At 44.9% G+C, this 22,408-nt stretch overlaps 1 protein-coding gene across 2 annotated transcripts in view; it reads left to right on the top strand.

The window, feature by feature from the left end:
• The window catches only part of sec13 (SEC13 homolog, nuclear pore and COPII coat complex component), a 44,739-nt gene extending 22,598 nt beyond the window's left edge, over positions 1-22,141 (top strand). The window contains exons 3-9 of one of the 2 annotated variants that reach the window (XM_086001326.1): positions 1,898-2,013; positions 3,002-3,153; positions 6,808-6,941; positions 7,447-7,580; positions 9,920-10,040; positions 10,726-10,872; positions 20,787-22,141. In XM_086001326.1, coding sequence (XP_085857452.1) covers positions 1,898-2,013; positions 3,002-3,153; positions 6,808-6,941; positions 7,447-7,580; positions 9,920-10,040; positions 10,726-10,872; positions 20,787-20,897 — 915 coding nt within the window. In that variant the 3' untranslated portion in view covers positions 20,898-22,141. Of the gene's footprint in view, positions 1-1,891; positions 2,014-3,001; positions 3,154-6,807; positions 6,942-7,446; positions 7,581-9,919; positions 10,041-10,725; positions 10,873-20,786 lie in introns of those variants that run through there. The other variant, XM_086001327.1, reaches the window with a different exon arrangement.
• Positions 22,142-22,408: the final 267 nt, after the last annotated feature.

Here is a 22,408-nt window from a genome sequence, read left to right as displayed (position 1 = left end):
GGAGGATGCCGAGAAACTCCAGTATGATTTGGACAGGTCGGGTGATTGGGCAGATGCAGTATAATGTGGATAAATGCGAGGTTATCCACTTTGGTGGCAAAAACAGGAAGGCAGATTATTATCTGAATGGCAATAGATTGGGAGAAGGGGAAGTGCAACGAGACCTGGGTGTCCTTGTGCACCAGTCGCTGAAGGTAAGCATGAAGGTGCAGCAGGTGGTTAAGAAGGCAAATGGTATGTTGGCCTTCATAGCGAGAGGATTCGACAACAGGAGCAAAGATGTCTTGCTGCAGTTATACAGGGCCTTGGTGAGACCACATCTTGAGTATTGTGTGCAGTTTTGGTCGTCTTATCTGAGGAAGGATGTTCTTGCCATGGAGGGAGTGCAGCGAAGATTCACCAGACTGATACCTGGGATGGCAGGAATGACATATGAGGAGAGATTGGGTCGATTGGGCTTATACTCACTGGAGTTTAGAAGAATGAGAGGGGATCTCATTGAAACTTATAAAATTCTAACGGGACTAGACAGACTAGATGCAGGAAGGATGTTCCCGATGGCGGGGGAGTCCAGAACCAGGGGTCACAGTCTAAGGATAAGGGGTAAGCCATTTAGGACAGAGATGAGGAGGAATTTCTTCTCCCAGAGAGTGGTGAACCTGTGGAATTCTCTGCCACAAAAGGCAGTTGAGGCCAATTCATTAAATATATTCAAGAAGGAGTTGGATATATTTTTTAAGGCTAAAGGGATATGGGGAGAAAGCAGGGACAGGGTACTGAATTTGGATGATCAGCCATGATCACATTAAATGGCGGAGCAGGCTTGAGGGGCCGAATGGCCTACTCCTACTCCTATCTTCTATGTTTCTATGTAATAGTGTTCCCGGTTAGCTAATTACCTGCAGTTTCACTAAATTGGTGTGCAGGGTCTGCTGCACCTAAATAAGGATTCCTGCTTTGGTCACCTGTACCATGCTGCATCAACTGCTTGCTCCTCTGTCCCACCAGAGACATCCCTTTTCTTTTAATCGTCAAGCTTCAAAGGCTTCATTAAGTGATTCCCTGTTGAAGTTGCATCTCCTTATCCGTGCGAGTAACTTGCTACGTGGAATATTTGTACCTTCATGCCCCCCTCCCTGCACCATGGCCGAGTTGGTAAAAGCATCATCCGGTCTTGTACTAAGCCAGATGTATCACAAGGTCCCTGATTTGATCCTGGTCTTTGCTGAGCAAGAGATCCCCAGGGCACTGTTTAGGGTGCTACAATCGGTCTTGGCCACTCTGAGGTATAGAAGGGGGGTGAAAAAAAGTGACAGTCTCCATTGAATAGCCATTGCTAGGAAATGCTGTGGCGGGGGAGGGGATGGGTGGGGGAGGTCGGGTAGGATCAGGCTCAGCTGCGCCGCCTTCTGCAGTTGAATTCTCTGTTGCCACTGTCTAGGCTCACACGTGAAGGTTGGCCATTTGCTGAGGTATTGAAGACCAGCCTGATGGTGCTGTGCAACTGTATCCACAACCTGAGCCAGTGAGGAAGTGGACAACAAATGCCTAGCTCTTCATCTATTTATAGCATGTATAGTTACTGTCAATGACCAGTCTTTTAAAGGTTTTGATATTGCAAATGCAGCCAAGGAAATGGTGATGTGCTCACCTGCCTGCTCCAGTCTCCAGTCTCCAGAACTGGGGCTTGAACATAGCTGCTTTGTATTTATGATGTGGCTCTATCCAGATAACTCTAAATATCACTACAAGGCATCAATGGTTCATTGGGCTAGTCCTAATGGATGTGTTTGTTTCGACAACAGCTACTGGAATAATTTGAGCAATTGCAGCATGCGGTGCAAGTTTACTGAAAGCTTTCCTCCCTCCCCCCCCCCCCCCCCCTGTTTACATGCAGCATGATGCGCAGATGGATTACTACGGCACCCGTCTTGCAACCTGCTCCTCCGACCGATCCGTGAAGATATTTGATGTCAAGAATGGAGGCCAGATCCTTGTTGCTGACCTGAGGGGGTAAGTGGAAAGTTTTGGTTGGTGAGCACGGTGTTCCTCACTTAGAAGTATTAACATGTGTTCCACTTTATTGAGAGTGTTTAATAGTACACCAGCTTTCTGAAAGAAGAAAATTCCATTAACTTCCCTTTATCCAGGACACATTTGTCCATTGCTAAACTCAAAGGCCCAGCTTTTTTTGTACATTGTGTGGTTGACTCTTAATGCCCTCTGAAGTAGGCTAGCAAGCCACTCAATTGTAAAAACAATTGCTGTCAAGAAAGTCCACCATTGCCTTCTCAGGGCAACAAGGATGGGCAATCACTGTGGCTTTGCCAGCATTGCCCACATCCCAAGACCCTTCCCCTACCCCCAGGACTAGTGTGGTGATTTCAAGCTAGTAACTTGACATGAGATAAGTACAAGAAACCATCCACCTTTTATGGCTTTAGTATCATTAAGAAGAGTGAGCGATGAGCATTGCTTGGTTCACATTGTCTGGTTCGCTTGCGAGGGTAGAGCATTCTTGCAATCCCCCTTTCCTCTTCCCGCTGTATGCCCTCCACTGGAGGATATAATCCTCTTTTTCAAAATATAAACTGCCACAGCTTTGCCTAGCAGTCCTACAGTGAGACTTTTGGACAGCGACAAACAGTCCTTCTGCAAAAGGAGTCAAATTGAGCCAGACTAGCATGCAAGCCTCCAGCAATACCTGCATTGGCTCGATTCGGCTTAAATGTCAGGTGGAGCAATGTAGCATAAACCAGCATGCCATCTGATGCAGTTGTCATTTGGCTCTCGTCGTGGCAGCATCTTTCCAATGTGAGCGGCTTGCTGATGGACCCGACAAACATGCAAGTGGAGTGGGTGTCTTCCAACTGAGAGACCCCAAATGACAGCTCTTCAGCCCACGGCCAGTGACTGACGTGTTGCGCAATCGCTCCTCCTTATTTATGAGAATAAATATCAATTGCGTATCTAAATGAACAAATCCTTGTTCTTTGTTCAGCCATGAGGGCCCCGTGTGGCAGGTGGGCTGGGCTCACCCAATGTACGGCAACATCTTGGCGTCTTGTTCCTACGACCGGAAGATCATCATCTGGAAGGAGGAAAATGGAACTTGGGACAAGATGTACGAATACACAGGCCACGACTCTTCTGGTAAGGATTCTGCTTTGCTACGTGCAGGTTACGGATCACAGTACTCTATTACGGAATTGATTTTTTGTTTTCTTTTTCCGGATTAGCATTGTGTATCTGGCAAAGAGAGACTTCACTTTAGATTCAAATATCCATTCAGAAAGATGGATTTTTGGCTGTCTGGGCAGTCAAACAAATTATCCATTCATTTTACCAGGTTTTCCGCACACTACTACTTAGTTGTTGCTGAATGTAGGTTAAAAATAGTATAGGGAAATGCTGGGCATATTCTCTACTCTGTTCTGTGTGAAACTGCTGAGGTAGTTCCAGTTTTTGCTAAAAGTTTGCAAGTTGGCTCCAGCTTGTCAAGCTCATTTCACTTGGGACATTTATATCTAGAAGAACAAAAGGAGACCCATGACCCCATCAGCGGAGGCCAGTCTTGAACTTGGATGAACATATGGTGTGCTAACTTACTGCAAGACTGTACATTCTAACTCTGGCCTCTTGAGCATCCCCAATTTTAATCGCTTCACCATTGGTGGCTGTGCCTTCAGCCGCCAAGGCCCTAAGCTCTGGAATTCCCTCCCTAAACTTCTCCACCTCTCTTTCCTCCTTTAAGATGCTCCTTAAAACCTACCTCTTTGATCAAGCTTTTGGTCATTTTATAATGCTCCTGTGAAGTGCCTTAGGATGTTTCACTACGTTAAAGGCACTATATTAAATACAAGTTGTTGTGGCTTATAAACCAGGGTATGAAAATTAGGCATGTCCCAAAATCATATTTATTTTGTCGTCTTGTTCTGGAGTGAGGAGTCCGTCTTGTTCTGTAATAAAGCTAGTAAAAGTAGCCCCTTGCAGCCCAGCCCATAAGAGGTATTCTGCATCTAACTATTTAGCTGACCTGAGTGCTTGATGCTAACTCTGCTCAAAAGGAGAACAGTCTATTCTCCAGCACAGACATCCTCACCTTGCTAAGCACAAAACTTACCAAAAAAAAGTGTTCTTTTTAAAAAAAAAAACACACACACAATAGCTGAGGCATGAGACTTCACCCAACCATTCATTCTGTGCCAGGAGGGAAGTTGCTGTGACCTGTCCATCTTAAAATAACTTCTCGCCAGACTATGCTAGTAGAAATAAGCCCAGAGGAGCCTGTTTATGTAGGTTGTGGCACAGCATGGCATGGAAGTGGACGGTAATGCATATACAGGTACAAAAGATGGTCAATGATTATTAACCAATGTGATTTGGGAAGGACATGGTGTAATACATCACAAAAGTTTTTAGGAACGAGAAAAGACCATTAGGCTCAACAAGCATGTTCCTTTTGGAGAATAACCCTGCCTACCCGCCTTAAACATTCCACAACCCTTTCTCCATCCAAAAAGCCATCCAATTTTCTCTAACCCATTTCTACTGTCCACTTCAGTGATCTATCTTGGTAATTTAATTCAACAGCTCGATTACCTTTTCCAGTGGGGAAAACCTCCCTCCGATTTCCTTTCTTATTCCTAACACTAATTTTTGACCAATGCCCTCTGGTATTTGAACCATTCACCGTAGTGAAGCGTCGGTCTGGATCATTTTATTAGTTCCTTTTATAGGTGCATGCTTGACCATACATAGATACTTCTATCGTAGTGTTAGACAGCGCAGGTCCAAAGGCAGCTACATGTTTAGGGTGTTTGTATTTCTATAGAATATTGCCCCATGGGAAATGATCGCTTTATAGAGTATTAGTGTGACTATATGCAAAGTACATTGTCTGGTTGTCACCCCATACGTTCTGAAAAACCTTGACAGCAGTGAAAAGGATTGAGAGAAGGTTTGTCAAAGACAGATGCACTGCCTTATGAAAGAAGCATAATAAACTAAACCTATTCTCTTTGGAAAAGTAATTACAAGAGCAACATTGATTTTAGCTGTCGAGGGGCTTTTTGTTTCAAATTAAAGAAACTATCGGCTAAATGCAGCAAAGTAATTCCTTCTTGAGGTGGAGTCACGTGCCATCTTGAGAGTCGCTGTGAAGCATGACACTGAAGGTTGTATGGCTCTTCTGTATCATAGAAACTTACAGCACAGAAGGAGGCTATTTGACCCATTGTGCCTGTGCTGGCTCTTTGAAAGAGAAGTCGTGTTTAGTCCCACACACTTGCGTTTTGGCCTGAAGGTCTTAGAAAGTGTACAGAGGAGGTTTACCAGGATGTTACCAGGGATGAGGGACTTCAGTTATGAGGGGAGGTTGGAAAAGTTAGGACTGTTCTCCTTGGAACAGAGAAGGTTAAGAGGTGACCTAATCGAGGTTTTCAAGAAGATGAGAGTTTTTTTTTTGGAGGAAATACTATTCCCTCTGGTGAGTGGGTCAATAAACAAAGGTCAGAGATTTAAAATCATTGGCAAAAGATCTAGAGGGGAGGTGAGGAGAAATTCTTTCACTCAGTTGTCAGGATCTGGAATGCTCTACCTGAAAAGGTGGTGGAAGCTGATTCCATAAATAATTTTAAAACTGAGTTGGACAAGTACTTGAGGATGAGGAACTTATAGGGTTACGGATAAAAAGTGAGTGTGTGCGACTAAACACGACTGCTCTTTCAATGAGCAAGCACAGACATGACCAGCCGAATGGCCCCCTTCTGTGTTTTTATGATTCTGTGTGAACAAGGTAAAATCAAAGCAACCTCCAGCCCCGACTGTCTGACTTGAACTACAGAGCTCAGCAGGGCCAGAGGTGAGGTTGAAGGAAGGGGGCGTGGGGGTTTGAAGCCCAGATTTTGTCCAGAGGCCAAAATTTAGGTGAGGGGTCTGGGGGCCGGAGAGCTGATGCTTCAAGGCTGCGTGCACAAATTGGCCACGACGACATCCTCCAATGCCGTCACAATCAACAATTTAAAAGTTAAGTAAGTAAATTATTTGCAGTTAGTTTTGGGCGGATTCCTGACATACAAAATTGGCTGGCCTCGAAGGGGCGGGTCATGAACCCCCCTTCCCCCACCACTGTAAATGTGATCTTGTTCAAATTAGTTCCAAAAAATAATGTTCAGCTGGGTTATGGTGGAAAATTCTTACTCCTTGCTATGATCCTATGAAACTATTTCCTCTGGTGGTAGAGTCCAAAACAAGGGGACGCAATTTTAAATTTGAGCTCGGCCATATAGGAGTGAAATCAGGAAGCACATCCACACAAAGGATAGTGGAAATCTGGAATTACCCCCCCCCCCCCCACACACACACAGGCTGTGGATGCTGGGACAATTAACATCAGCAAGACTGAGGAATTGATAGATTTTTGTTAGGTAAGGGTTACGAAACCAAGGCAGGTAAATGGAGTTAAGGAACAGATCGGCCATGATCTAACTGACTAGCTCAACAGGTTTGAGGGGCTAAGTAGCCTACTCCTGTTGCTATGAATTGGATCGATTACTGATGCAGCATGGCGGAAAAGAGTGTGGATTGGGATAGGAATTGGGTCCTGGAACTAACTGGTAATGTTAATAACTTCCGCATTCTTTTGTTAGTCCCTGGCACAAGTAGCTGTTTCCCCATGGTTACTGCCTGAATGTCTTGTTCTTGCCTCCCTGTAGCCAGTGTACAGAAACCAATGTTATAAGATGTAAAGGGCATTGAAAAGGAGCATGAGCTAGAACTGAGACACTCTGGGTTTTCTTGTTGCAGTCAACTCTTTATGCTGGGCGCCCCACGAATTTGGGTTGATCCTTGCCTGTGGTAGCTCGGACGGTGCAATCTCGGTGCTTTCGTACACAGGTGATGGTCAGTGGGAAATGAAGAAAATTAGCAATGCGCACACGGTAAGAAACTATGCTTTTATTTGGAGTGAGTATTGACACTACTGTGTCAGTCAATAAGTTGGAGACAGGGCGGGACTTATAGCAAACAGAATCTATTTACTCAATCTCTACACACTACAGTAAATAGAGTCTATTTACTCAGCAAATGGAGTCTATTTAAACAGAGTCTCTATGAACTACAGCAAACAAAACTTGTGAGTGAAGCTACAGCGGAGTCTCCCGATAAATGCAGGATTATTTCTCCAGCACAATGCAGTGAGTGGAAGATAGTTACATAATATAAATTGTGTGTGTAAAATCAATCCCAGTCATTTATAGCAGTGAGGTCTACAGACGTGATTGACGGGAGAATTACCCAATCTTCTCCATTCTGGCCGGGACTTGTGGTGTCACTATATGTAGCCGTCTTTTTTTGTACAGCTTGTCAATGTTGGGTCCTGACTTACGGACAGCGGGAGGAGGCTCGAGTTCACAAGCAGCTCTCTTTGTTTCTCTCTCTCTGTAGATCGGTTGCAATGCCGTCAGTTGGGCTCCTGCAGTTTTACCAGGAAGCCTTGTAGACCAGCCCTCGGGTCAGAAGCCGAACTATGTCAAGCGATTTGTGTCAGGAGGCTGCGACAATCTGGTCAAAATTTGGAAGTAAGTTTTGGTCAATCTGCTTAAACTGGGAGGTGGTTTCCTTCCTGGATCACTAGATGGAGCATTGCAAGAATGGGGCATTCCATCTGTGAGGTGGGGGGGCAGGGAGGAGCGGTGGTGGCGGAAGAGGAATGAAAGAAAAATAAGTGATTGGAAGAGATCATACTACAGTACTGAGCCGCCAACATTGGGCAATTACTGTATTAGGAATAAGATTTAAGATCAAAAAAGATGAAGGTATGGGCCTATGGAGTAGTATTTATTTTTCATCAATTCTGTGAGTGAGGTTTGACGGGTCTGAGAGCATCGTCTGGTGTATTCCCTCCCATGCAGTTCCTTCCTGGGTGCATCACTTCTGGCTGTGATCTGTCTTGTACTACTTCGAATTAGTCATGGAGGTGCTCTTCATGGGTGGCTGTTCCGTTTCCTGATGTGTGATTTATTATATATATATGTTAAATAAATGCAATTATTGTTTTCCCTATCTACTCGGGGATAGGTTGTCCTCCAGTAACTGAGCCAGATGGTCAACCCGCACAGTGAGGCTGTGACTGTGTTTGGGAGGGTGGGGTGGCAGGCCATGGTAGAGTGTGATTTTTGTGTCTTGTGTGGACTTTCCAGCAGGGATTGCTGGATAGTGATCAAGAGTAGGAACTCCTGCTTAATCTTCCTCTCCCTAGCACAGGGGTATGGAGACCCTTGTAACTGTGGCCCACCTGAAGCCATCTAACTCGGCACAGAGCAGGGATCAAACCTGAGAATCTCTGGTCCCTGTGGTTCAGTACCACACCAGGCTGTGCAGTTATATGCTGAGCCATGTTAAGAAAGTGTGCAAACTTTTTAAAATTGCAGTTGATATTTTTAGTGATTATGAAAGATGTGACTGGCTGCCACTTCAGAAGTGTGAGGAGTTATATCTACCGATTTCCCCAGCCCGAAATAGTACTGCCACCAATGAGTTGTACAGCCAGTGTCAGTGTTTCACTCCCTGACACTCCGGGCAAAAACAAAATAAAAACACTTATTTTTCTATCCACGAAATGGTTGCTGGTTTGGTTCTGCACTGCTAGGTGTGGTGTTACTCTGGTGTAAAGCCGTACAAGTGCAGGAGTCACATGGCAGGGAGTGCTGGTTCGGTTCAGTATCATCAGACCCGTATGATTCCATGCGGGACTGACATGCGAGATGGCAAAGGTTTTGCTTCCACACTCTCTCTCTGCGGCGTTGTTGTATCTCTTTATGCCTCTCCATTTGCCCCTTGCACCCCTCTTTGCACCTGGCCTACTAGAACACTCTTGGCTGCTCTTGAATCTCTCAATGTGATGCTCCACTGATTGGCCGCCAGTGGTTAATAAATCTGATTGTTGCACCTTGTAGTTTAAAGTGTTTCTGTTGCTTCATTGTTATTTTTGCGGGTCTGTTACTGTCAGAAATTTCAATAAATTCAAGTGTCAGTAGACTTCAGCAATGGTGGGCATGTGAAGTTGGTAAAAACTGGACCCAATTCAAAGCTCCATCTCCGGTGCCCAACATCATAGCTGAACTGCACCATGAGAAAAGGTTGTCACTAGCCGCATTAACCATATTGGTACCGGTTATACAAAGGAAAATGACACTTCAATCCAGCTCACTTTAATAGGTCTCCTGTCCTAATGTCTCCTCCTTGGGCTCATTGTCAAATTTTGTCTGATTACACTTCTGTGAATCACCTTGGTACATTTTACTATGTTAAAGGTGCTATATAAATGTAAGATGTTGTACAAGAAGTTTATCTCAAACATCCCAAGAATGTACTCAGAAAATTACATTCAAAAATATTTTGCACGTTTGATTTGAACTTTCACCTTTTTTTAAAAAATTAGTTCCTGGGATATGGGCATCGCTGGCAAGGCCAGCATTTGTTGTCCATCCCCTAATTGCCCTTGAAGGCGGTGGTGAGCCGCCGCCTTGAACCGCTACAGTCCGTGGGGTGAAGGTACTCCAACAGTGCTGTTAGGTAGGGAGTTCCAGAATTTTGACCCAGCGGCGATGAAGGAATGGCAATATATTTCCAAGTCAGGATGGTGTGTGACTTGGAGGGGAACTTGCAGGTGATGATGTTCCCATGTGCCTGCTGCCCTTGTCCTTCTAGGTGGTAGAGGTCGCGGGTTTGGGAGGTGCTGCCAAAGAAGCCTTGGCAAGTTGCTGCAGTGCATCTTGTAGAGGGTACACACTGCAGCCATGGTACGCCAGTGGTGGAGGAAGGTGGTAAGTGGGGTGCCAATCAAGCGGGCTGCTTTGTCTTGGATGGTAATTTTAAGATATGTTTTGTCCTACTTGATCCTTTTTGCCTGTTGCAGAGAGGAGGACGGTCAGTGGAAAGAGGATCAAAAGCTTGAAGCCCATAGTGACTGGGTTCGAGATGTCGCCTGGGCTCCGTCTATTGGGCTTCCCACGAGCACCATTGCCAGTTGCTCCCAGGTAAGCACTGGGCAATAGGGATGTATGAGCAGACTATGGTGAGTCAGTGCCACCTGGACAGTCAGCAAAGGACAAAGCAGTCTGATGAGGGACTTATAATGTTTGCAGAGATTTGGGGTCTACTGCAGTTAATGCTTTTTGTTCGGGGGTGAGGGTAATAACCAAACTGATCACATTGCATCTCTTGGAGAAATTTGCAGTTCTGTGGAGCTGTTAGCTGGTAGGACCCGCCTCTTACTAATCTTCTGCATGCTCTGTGATCTGGGTAACAGCAGTGGCTATAAGCTGTATCCTCTCTTCAAAAGGGAACTGGACCGAGAGCAGCGATGGTTCCATGTACTAGCCCTCTGAGATACTGCAGTAGGCCCCAAATCACTGCCAACATTAGAAGTGTTGGGGCTAAGGGGTCACGCCTCTGGGGTGTTTCTCGGCAGAAGTTGGGTGCTTCCATACACTGGAAGCAAATCAAAGGTAAGGAGCCCTACGCAGCAGAACTGGTAGTGTTTTGGGAGCAGGAGGCCTGCGCATGCTGTCTGGGCTTGTGAAGTGGTGTGATGCAGGGAGGTTAGTGCAGTGTTGTCCAATAGAAATTGCTGATTAGCCGCATGCACTTATTTTGGCACGATGGGCCGAATAGCCGCCTCCTATGCTGTATGATTCTATGATTCTCCTCTGGTCCCCACAGGATGGCAGAGTTTTTATCTGGATTTGCGACGACCCTGCTGGGAACGCATGGACGCACAAACTGTTGCACAAGTTCAATGACGTAGTGTGGCATGTCAGCTGGTCTATCACTGGGAATATCTTGGCAGTCTCCGGAGGCGACAACAAGGTAACAGTTGCTTGCTTTGGATGTGTCTGTTATGCTAATGAATAGTAATAACCTGGAGTGCGCGAGGTGTGCATTTCTAAAGAGGCACTGTCCTGATCATAAAAACTAGGCAGCACTTAAAATATGTACAAAATAGCTGTCCCTATACACTGAGAAACACTGCTTTTTCAGCCTAGCTTCAATGCTATTAAGTAATGTTTTAGAAACAGTTGGAAAAGGGCTGAAGGAAAGCAGACAAATAAACGAGGCGACTAATTGGAGGAGGTTAACCAACTGGACAAAGAAACAGTTTCCATTGGGACCATACTGTCCCAACAAAACAGTCCTGATCCTTCCCCAAAGGGTGGCTACCTGGCTTCCAACCAGGGCATTAAAGATTCAAATATCACTCGTATCTTTGCTTCAGTTTCTGTTTTTTAATGAATTTTTGCTTCCTTTGTTTCTCGCACTTCCTCATTTCTTTCCTTCTGTATTCTTCCTTTGGACTCACTGCCAGTCCATCCCGTGGAATTAATGAAATGTATGCATACATTTTTTTTAAATGCACCCTGGACGAATTTGACTGTTGTAATCTAATCTGGGCTGAGCGGCTGTATAAAGGCTCCCGAGACCCAGGTAAGGCCTCAGTGCGAGAATCGGCAGGAATCGCGGGCTGAGCGGCTGTATAAAGGCTCCCGAGACCCAGGTAAGGCCTCAGTGCGAGAATCGGCGGGAATCGCGGGCTGAGCGGCTGTATAAAGGCTCCCGAGGCCCAGGTACGGCCTCAGTGCGAGAATCGGCGGGAATCGTGGGCTGAGCGGCTGTATAAAGGCTCCCGAGACCCAGGTACGGCCTACCAATCCCCAGTTTCGAACCTCAGAGGGAAGGAGAGAGGTAAAAAGTAATCCAAGTGTGACGTCACCAGAAAGCGGGTAAGTGATTGGTTGGTAAGTATTTCTCCCTTTTTAAGCTTAAATCTCTTTGGTTTATAGTTTCTAAGGTGTGATATTCACCATCTAGAATTGGGGCAGAGGGTATTTAAGAATAATATTAATAAATTTAATTAATTACATAGAATGGGAGATCAGGTGATGTGTTGCTGCTGCAATATGTGGGAGCTGGTGGACACCATTGATGCTCACGGTGATCATATTTGCAGTAAGTGTTGGCTGCTCGAGGAATTCCGGCTCCGTGTTGAAGAGCTGGAGTCCGAGCTTCAAACACTGAGACACATCAGGGAGGGGGAGAGTTACCTGGACTCTATCACGAGGTATTCACACCAATTAGATTAATTAATTCAGATGTAGTCCGTGGCCAGGGTCAGGATGGTGTGACTAGAAGTGAGGCAGGTACGGGGATCCAGGAGGTAGTGTTGGAGGAGCCGCAGCCCTTGCACTTGTCCAACAGGTTCAAGGCTCTTACTCCCTGTGAGGATGGGAACAGGGACTGCGGGGAGGATGAGCAACCTGGCCACAGCACCGTGGAGCGGGGCGCCATTCAAGTGGGGGGAGTTAAAAGAAATGTTGTAGTGGTAGGGGATAGTATCGTTAGGGGGATAGATAGAGTTCTTTGCAGCTGAGAGCGAGATTCCCGAAGGCTGTGTTGCCTGCCCGGTGCCAGGGTGAAGGACATCTCCTCTGGACTGGAGAGAAACTTGGAGTGGGAGGGGGAGGATCCAGTTGTCGTGGTCCATGTTGGTACCAACGACATAGATAGGACAAGGAAGGAGGTTCTGCTGAGGGAGTTTGAGCAGCTCGGGGCCAAATTAAAAAGCAGAACCACAAGGGTAATAATCTTATTACCTGAGCCACGAGCGAATTTGGCTAGGACAAATAAAATTAGAGAGTTAAATGCGTGGCTCAAAGACTGGTGTGGGAGAAATGGGTTTTGCTTCCTGGGACAATGGCACCAGTACTGGGGCAGGAGGGAGCTGTTCCGTTGGGACGGGCTTCACTTGGCCAGTGCTGGGACTAGAGTCCTGGCGGGTCATATAACTAGGGCTGTAGAGAGGGCTTTAAACTAACTAGTGGGGGGGAGGTTCCTAGAGAGCAAATAACAAAAATGATAACAGAGAAGGTCATAGACTTAGATAGCAATGGGGAAATTAAAAACCAGAGCGTGTCAGGAAGGGACAGAAGGTATGGAGTAAAAGGTAAAGTAATAAAAAGGGCAAAAGCAGGAACTAAGTGTCACAAAACATCTTTGAAAGTTCTCTATCTGAATGCACGTAGCATTCGTAACAAAATAGACGAGTTAATGGCACAAATAACTACATATGGGTATGATCTTGTGGCCATTACAGAAACATGGCTGCAGGGTGACAATGCCTGGGAATTAAACATACCAGGTTATTTAACGATCAGGAAGGACAGGCAGGAAGGAAGGGGAGGTGGGGTGGCTATGTTAATAAAGGAAGGAATCACTAATACAGAGAAATGATATTGGGTCAAAAGATCAGGATAATGAAACAGTTTGGGTGGAGGTAAGGAATAATAAGGGGAAAAAAACACTAGTGGGCGTAGTCTATAGGCCTCCGAACAGTGGCAACTCTGTTGGACGGAGTATCAATCAGGAAATAGTTGAGGCTTGTAATAAGGGAGCATCTATAATTATGGGGGATTTTAACTATCATATTAATTGGACAAATCAAATTGGCCAGGGCTGCCTTGAGGATGAGTTCATTGAGTGTATTAGGGATGGTTTTCTTGAGCAGTATGTAACTGAACCGACCAGGGGGCAAGCAACCTTAGATCTGGTCCTGTGTAACGAGACAGGATTAATTAAAAATGTCCTAGTAAAGGATCCCCTTGGAATGAGTGACCATAACATGGTTGAATTCCATATTCAATTAGAGGGTGAGAAGGTTGGATCTCAAACAAGCGTGCGAAGCTTGAATAAAGGAGACTATGAAGGTATGAGAGCGGAATTGAGTAGAGTGGATTGGGAAAATAGATTAAAGGGTAAGACGATACATGATCAGTGGTGTACATTTAAGGAGTTATTTTACAACTTCCAAAAAAAATATATTCCCCTGAGAAGAAAAGGGTGTAAAAGAAAAGACAGCCATCCGTGGCTAAGTAAAGAAATTAAGGATAGTATTCGACTAAAAACAAGGGCATATAAGGTAGCCAAATCTAGTAGGAGGATAGAGGATTGGGAAAACTTTAAAAGACAGCAAAAAATAACAAAAAGATTGATTTAAGAAAGGGAAGATAGATTATGAAAGTAAATTAGCAAAAAATATAAAAACAGATAGTAAGAGTTTTTATAGTTATATAAAAAGAAAAAGGGTGGCTAAAGTAAATGTTGGTCCCTTAGAGGATGAGACTGGGAAATTAATGGTGGGAAATATGGAGATGGCAAAAACACTGAATATTTTACATCAGTCTTTACAGTAGAAGACACTAAGAATATCCCAACACTGGACAAACAGGGGGCTAAAGGGGGGGAGGAGCTAAACACGATCAAAATTACTAAGGAAGTGGTACTCAGTAAAATAATGGGACTCAAGGCGGATAAATCACCTGGACCCGATGGCTTACATCCTAGGGTCTTGAGGGAAGTGGCGGTAGGGATTGTGGATGCATTGGTAATAATTTTCCAAAACTCCCTGGACTCGGCAAAGGTCCGGGCAGACTGGAAAACTGCTAATGTAACACCCTTATTTAAAAAGGGCAGTAGACAGAAGGCTGGAAACTATAGACCGGTTAGCCTAACATCTGTGGTAGGTAAAATTTTGGAGTCCATTATTAAGGAGACAGTAACAGGACATTTGGATAATCATAATTTAATAGGACAAAGTCAGCATGGTTTTATGAAGGGGAAGTCATGTTTGACAAATTTGCTGGAGTTCTTTGAGGAAGTAACATATAGGGTGGATAAAGGGGAACCAGTGGACGTAGTGTATTTAGACTTCCAAAAGGCATTTGACAAGGTGCCACACAAAAGATTATTGCTTAAGATAAAAAATCACGGGATTGGGGGTAATATTCTGGCATGGTTAGAGGATTGGCTATCTACCAGAAGGCAGAGAGTTGGGATAAATGGTTCATTCTCAGACTGGCAATCAGTAACTAGTGGTGTTCCGCAGGGGTCAGTGCTGGGTCCCCAACTCTTTACAATCTATATTAACGATTTGGAGGAGGGGACCGAGTGTAACATATCAAAGTTTGCAGATGATACTAAGATGGGAGGGAAAGTAGTGAGTGAGGAGGACATAAAAAACCTGCAAGGGGACATAGACAGGCTACGTAAGTGGGCAGAGATTTGGCACATGGAATACAATACTGGAAAGTGTGAGGTTATGCACTTTGGCAGGAAAAATCGTAGAGCAAGTTATTATCTTAATGGCAAGAAACTGGAAAGTACTGAAGTACAAAGGGATCTGGGGGTCCTGGTGCACGAAACTCAAAAGGTTAGTATGCAGGTGCAGCAAGTGATTAAGAAGGCCAATGGAATGTTGGCTTTCATTGCTAGGGGGATAGAATATAAAAATAGGGAGGTATTGCTTCAGTTGTACAAGGTATTGGTGAGACTGCACCTGGAATACTGCGTACAGTTTTGGTGTCCATACTTAAGAAAGGACATACTTGCTCTCGAGTCAGTACAAAGAAGGTTCACTCGGTTAATCCCGGAGATGAGGGGATGGACATATGAGGAGAGGTTGAGTAGATTGGGACTCTACTCATTGGAGTTCAGAAGAATGAGAGGCGATCTTATTGAAACATATAAGATTGTGAAGGGGTTGGATCGGGTGGATGCGGTGAAGATGTTCCCGATGATGGGTGAAACTAGAACTAGGGGGCATAGTCTTAGAATAAGGGGCTGCTCTTTCAAAACTGAGATGAGGAGGAACTACTTCACTCAGAGGGTGGTAGGTCCATGGAATATGCTGCCCCAAAAAGCTGTAGAAGCTACACCATTACATAAATTTAAAACAGAAATAGACAGTTTCCTAGAAGTAAAGGGAATTAAGGGTTACGGGGAGCGGGCAGGAATTTGGACATGAGTCTAGGTTCGGAGTGGTCATGGCCCTGTGGGTAGCGGAGCGGGCCCAGGGGCCGTGTAGCCTGATCCTGCTCCTATTTCGTGTGTCTAATTCTGTTAGATTCAGGAGATGGTTCTGTGATAGTGGATTGGCGGTTAGGATCAGATCAGCCATGATCTTATTGAATGGCGGAGCAGGCTCGAGGGGCCGATTGGCCTACTCCTGCTCCTATTTCTTATGTTCTTATATAATCTTAAAGATGTGCTTCGTGATCTAATCTGAATCACCTTGATTTAGATTCCAGCCTGTAACACACTCCCAGGGATCTGTTATTTTATATGTCACATAAACTATCTTAACGCCTCAATTGAAACTCAAACCTGTAATGTAGTCCTGAGGGTCTGTAACACTAGAATCATAGAATGGTTACAGCGTGGAGGAATGGTTACAGCGTGGAAGAAGGCCATTCGGCCCGTTGAGCCTGTGCCGGCTCTCTGCTAGTCCCACTCCCCCACCCTTTCCCCGTAGCCCTGCAAATTTTTTTCCTTCAGATACTTATCCAACTCCTTTTTGAAAGATAAGATTGAGTCTGCCTCCACCACTCTTTCAGGCAGTGCATTCCAGATCTTAACCACTCGCTGCGTAAAAAAGTTTTTTCTTACGTCGCCTTTGTTTTTTTTGCCAATCACCTTAAATCTGTGTCCTCTCTGGTTCTCGACCCTTCTGCCAATGGGAACAGTTTCTATCTACTCTGTCCAAACCCCTCATGATTTTCAACACCTCTATCAAATCTCCTCTCAATCAGACGATGTAGACATAGAAATCGGGCAAGGGGACTGTGATATACTTGAACATATTAGCATCGAGAGGGAGGAGGTACTAGCGGTTTTAGCAGGCCAAAAAGTGGATAAATCCCCAGGCCCGGACGAGATGTATCCCAGGCTGCTGTGTGAGGCAAAGGAGGAGATTGCAGGGGCTCTGACACAAATTTTCAGAACCTCTCTGGCCACAGGGGATGTACCAGAGGACTGGAGAACAGCTAACGTAGTACCATTATTCAAGAAGGGTAGCAGGGATAAACCAGGGAATTACAGGCCAGTGAGCCTAACATCTGTGGTAGGGAAATTATTGGAAAAAAATTCTGAGGGACAAAATTAGTCTCCACTTGGAGAGGCAAGGATTAATCGGGGATAGTCAGCATGGCTTTGTCAAGGGTAACTCATGTCTGACCAATCTGATTGAATTTTTCGAGGGGGTGACTAGGTGTGTGGATGAGGGAAATGCTGTGGATGTGGTATACATGGACTTCAGTAAGGCTTTTGACAAAGTCCCGCATAGGAGACTGGTCAAGAAGGTAAGAGCCCATGGGATCCAGGGTGCCTTGGCATGTTGGATCCTAAACTGGCTGAGTGGCAGGAGGCAGAGGGTGATGGTCGAAGGTTCCTTTTGTGACTGGAAGCCTGTGTCCAGTGGGGTACCTCAGGGATCGGTGCTGGGTCCCTTGCTGTTTGTGATCTACATAAATGATTTGGATGAGAATGTAAAAGGTATGATCAGTAAGTTCGCAGATGACACGAAAATTGGTGGGGTGGTAAATTGCGAGGAGGAAAGCCTCAGGCTACAGGACGATATAAACGGGTTGGTCAGATGGGCGGAAAAGTGGCAAATGGAATTTAACCCTGAACAGTGCGAGGTGATGCATTTTGGACGGACAAATAAGGCAAGGGAATACACAATGAGTGGTAGGACCCTAGGAAGTACAGAGGGACCTTGGTGTACATGTACATAGATCCCTGAAGGCAGCGGAACAGGTAGATAAGGTGGTTAAAAAGGCATATGGGATACTTGCCTTCATTAGCCGAGGCATAGAATATAAGAGCAGGGAGGTTATGATGGAGCTGTACAAAACGCTGGTAAGGCCACAGCTGGAGTACTGTGTGCAGTTCTGGTCGCCTCACTATAGGAAGGATGTGATTGCTTTGGAGAGGGTGCAGAGAAGATTCACCAGGATGTTACCTGGGATGGAGCACCTCGGCTATGAAGAAAGACTAAACAGGCTGGGGTTGTTTTCCTTGGAGCAAAGAAGGCTGAGGGGGGACCTGATTGAGGTGTACAAAATGATGAGGGGCATAGATAGGGTAGATAAAGAGGAACTTTTCCCCTTAGTAGGGGGGTCAATAACAAGGGCATAGATTCAAGGTAAGGGGCAGGAGGTTTAGAGGGGATTTGAGGAGGAACTTTTTCACCCAGAGGGTGGTTGGAGTCTGGAACTCACTGCCTGAAAGGGTGGTAGAGGCAGGAACCCTCACAACATTCAAGAAGCATTTGGATGAGCACTTGAAATGCCACTGCATACAAGGCTATGGACCAAATGCTGGAAAATGGGATTAGATTGGACAGGGCTTGATGGACGGCGCAGACACGATGGGCTGAAGGGCCTCTATCTGTGCTGTATAACTCTATGACTCTATCTATTCTCCAACGAGAACAACCCCAGCTTCTCCAGTCTATCAATGTAATTGAAGTCCCTCATTCCTGGAATTATTCTCGTAAATCTTTTCTGCACCCTCTCTAAGGCCTTCACATCCTTCCTAAAGTGTGGTGCTCTGACTTGGACACTATACTCCAGTTGGGGCCGAACCAGTGTTTTATACAGGTTCATTATAATTTCCACACTTTTGTACTCTATGCCTCTATTTATGAAGCCCAGGATCCCGTAAGCCTTTTTAACTGCTTTCTCAAACTGCCCTGCCATCTTCAATGATTTGTGCACTGCAATTCACTGAGCTGGGTTACTTTGAGTACTCCACTGACAATTAGGCTTCTGTGAACTTACTGTGCCAACATCACACATTTAATCCTTTGGTGGTGTTGGGGATATTTTCATCTATAAAACAGTTCTGTGTTTTATTTAATACTTTATTTAATTTCCTAGCTATTTCACAAAAATCCTTTCAAACAGCAGAGTAATAAAACCTTTATGCAGTACATCGATATTAACTCCTTTTGTCTCCCACAGATGAAAGATCAGGTTTATAATATATATTAAAAAATAAAGGGGATGGTGTGATTATAATCACATTTCAAGATATAGATGATGGGTACCAGTCCTGGGAGATACCTGACTATCTACTGCACTTCCCTCTCACATGTATATCTTTAGTCTATTTGATCTCTCTTTTTTGTTCCAATTTTTTGCTCTTGAAGGTGCTGGTTCTTTCTCAGATATGCTTTCATGGATGCGAGTAAGCCTCCAATAACATACTCTAGAGCTAAGACAGTGGTGGGCTATTCATAGCTAAGTTCATTTATGTTCTCACCCAATTCCACAGATGTAGAGATTCAAGCAGGGGATCACTGGGAATTGGGACCATTGATGTCAGTTGTAGCACTCGATGAATTAACTGCAATGATTGTTATTGAACATTGTTATTGGCCCATCTGGCCTGTGTGGCTCAGTTACTGTACTAGGTAGTACCTTTGCCGATTTGACCATTAGAAGAGTTCAGCTCTGCTGTGGGTTCAAGCCCCACTCCAGAGTCTTGAGCACATAATCTAGGCTGACACTGCAGTGCAGTACTTGGGGAGTGTTGCACTATCGGAGGTGCCATCTTTCAGATGAGATGTTAAACCGAGGCCCTGTCTGCCCTCTCGGGTGGATGTAAAAGATCCCACAGCACTATTTGACAGAAAGCGGGGGAGTTCTCCCCAGGTCCTGATCAATATTTAGCCCTCCACCAACATCACTGAAACAGATGATCTGGTCATTATCATATTGCTGTTTGTGGGACCTTGCTCTGCGCAAATTGGCTGCCACGTTTCCTACATTACAACAATGACTACACTTCAAAAGGTATTTCATTGCTGTAAAGCACTTTAGGACGTCCTGATGTCATGAATTGTGCTATATAAATGCAAGTTATTTCTTTACCTGCATTAGCACTGTGCTTTTTGTAACAAATTATAGATGACTGATGTTAATAAGACTGTAATTTAATCTGGAAATTCAGATGATGTCCATAAATGATGGGTATGGTAGTGTAGTGGTTATAGTGCTGGACAAGCAACCCAGAGGTTGGAGTTCAAATCCCATGGCAAGTTAAGAAATTGAATCCAATAAATCTGGTAATTAGTGGGCTGGCCGCAGAAATAGGATTGTCATAAAAACCAACTGGGTTTACACATCCTTCAGAGAAAGGACCCCCTACCCAACCTGGCTTCGACGTTACATGGTTGGGCCTTAACACCCTCTGAAGTAGCTTTAACAGGCCACTCAAGTTGTACAAACAACCACCACCACCGGGGTGGGCAATAGATGTGGTTGTGGGATATGATCCTTTTCTCCCCCATTAAAAAATACCGGGTTCAGTAGCATAGTGGTAATTTTACTGGTCTAGTAAAGCAGAGGCCTGGACTAATAATCCAGCGAGTGAGAGTTCAAATCCCACCATGGCACTTTAGAATTGGAATTCAATTGGGGGGGGGGAAAATATAAAAATCTGGAAATAAAAAGCTTGTACCAGTAATAGTGACCATGAAGCTGTCGGATTGTCATAGTAAATCAACAGGTTCACGAATGTAATTTAGTGAAGGAAACCTGCCATTTGGCCGATATGTGGCTCCAGTCCCACACCCACATGGTTGATTCTTAACTGCCCTCTGAAGCCCTCACTCAGTTGTTTCTCGAGAGCAAATAGAGATGGGCAATAAATGCCGATATTGCCTGAGAATTAATTTTAAAAAATTAGTTTACTGCTTTATCATTCACATTCGATTGTCTATAATTCTGCATATTGTGGTTCTAAATGGTTCGTACAAGTAAAGTAATCTAGTAAGAGTGTTAATGAAGGTACTTTGCACTGTAGGTATGTTTTTTTAAAAATGCTTATACCCGTGTATATTCTAACACAACTTAACCATCACCCTCTTATCTAATTTGTCTTTGCAGGTCAGCTTGTGGAAGGAGTCGGTGGAAGGCCAATGGGTTTGCATCAGTGACGTGAACAAGGGCCAGGGTTCGGTGTCTGGTATCACAGAGGGCCAACAGAATGAGCAGTGAATGGCAAAGGAGCATCACAGGATTGGAGACCTGAATTGTATATTTGGCAAAATAAAATGGATTCCAAGAAAACTGGGAACCAGAGAATAAGTTGTTGTGTGTCCTGGAGCCTTGTCCTGTTCTGGGAGGGGAAAATATATTGCTGCAAGCCCTGTTGCCATCAATGTGTAAGAGAGACCCTTCCTAATTGCTGTGTTCAGAGTGCCTTGTAGGGGGAGTAAGGAGGCTTTTGAAAGGAGGTGCTGTTTGGTGTCTGAGGTGCTTAAACCGATAATGTACAGCCACGGCCCAAGGCCGTACACTTGATAGTGGGCACAGACAAGTGTCTGTCACCATACGATAGCTTACCCCCAGCAGCAGACGGTAATAGGCTTTTCAAAGGAATGATCTTGGACAGCACGATGGCCAGTACATTGGAACCACAACACACTACACCACAGAGTTCAAGGAGTGAGCTTGTGCTTATTTCTTTTTCCCAAGGAATATCCAGAAACCGGACAGGAAAATTGGGAAGGGGGTTGTCCCTGAATTGCTCCCGCCCGCCTCCTACCAACCAATTTCAGTAGCGTTGGCAGAGGCCTAGGAGCAGGTCACCTACTGATCGGTTCACCCTAAAAAAAAAAGGGGAGGAAAGCTGCCCTGCAATGACATTGCGCTGTGGATTCAAGTGCAAATCACCAGTTTAAAAGAAAAGACTTGTTTCTCCACTAAATGTTGCCTAACGGTCAAACCTCTTAGCCACACCAGAATCCTTTTACTACATGTCCTGATTCGGCCTCGGCAATTTAAAACACCTCCGAATCGCTCCCAAAATAAAAAGGCCCCAATTTAATGGCACTAGTGACTGCTGGAGTTTCCTGCTTCCAAGTGTTTCTTGCGGGCAACCCCACGTGGGGAATTGACTCATACTAGTACTGGCTGGGTTAGTGCTGTGCGCACCCCAGCTGTGCCTGCAACACTTCCATTTCAAAGCCCATTCGCCCCCTACAGACTGGTCTGAACGCAGTGTTCAAGTCTCTGTGTGAACAAGCCTTTGGCTGAAATCCATTTTCATCAATATTTTTGGTAAGGATAGTTCAAACTGTAAACTGCAGGAGTTGTATAGTGTGGGCTCATTTTAAAAACCTCATCGCGAAGACTAGAAATGAAGCCATCTGGTTTAAATACTACTTTTTATCGTTTGTTTCCTGTGGCTCTGACTCATTGGTTTACACGGAACTATTTAATAAATTGATACAATATTATTGCTTTATAGTGGGTTTTTCTTAACATCCTTTTTTTCAGAGCGTGGATCTGCCCTTTTAAATGATTCGACAATCCCCGAGTCAAGGAACACTCTCTCTGGAAACTTGGACAGACATTGTCAACAGACAAATAACTTTTGGCCTATTTGAGTCTGGGTGACTGGCCAAAGTCTAAGTGCAAGAGGGTAGGAGCAAAAGTGCAGATCAAGAAGTGAGTGGTTAGATGGCATTCAGCTTGGGTTTTTGAAACCCTATAGGAGGATGGGC

Source organism: Somniosus microcephalus, chromosome 11 (assembly GCF_052327205.1).
Source record: "Somniosus microcephalus isolate GS21.2 chromosome 11, FLI_Smic_1.0, whole genome shotgun sequence".
In the NCBI taxonomy this organism is placed as follows: Eukaryota; Metazoa; Chordata; class Chondrichthyes; order Squaliformes; family Somniosidae; genus Somniosus; species Somniosus microcephalus.
This window is presented reverse-complemented; position numbering and strand designations above follow the sequence as displayed.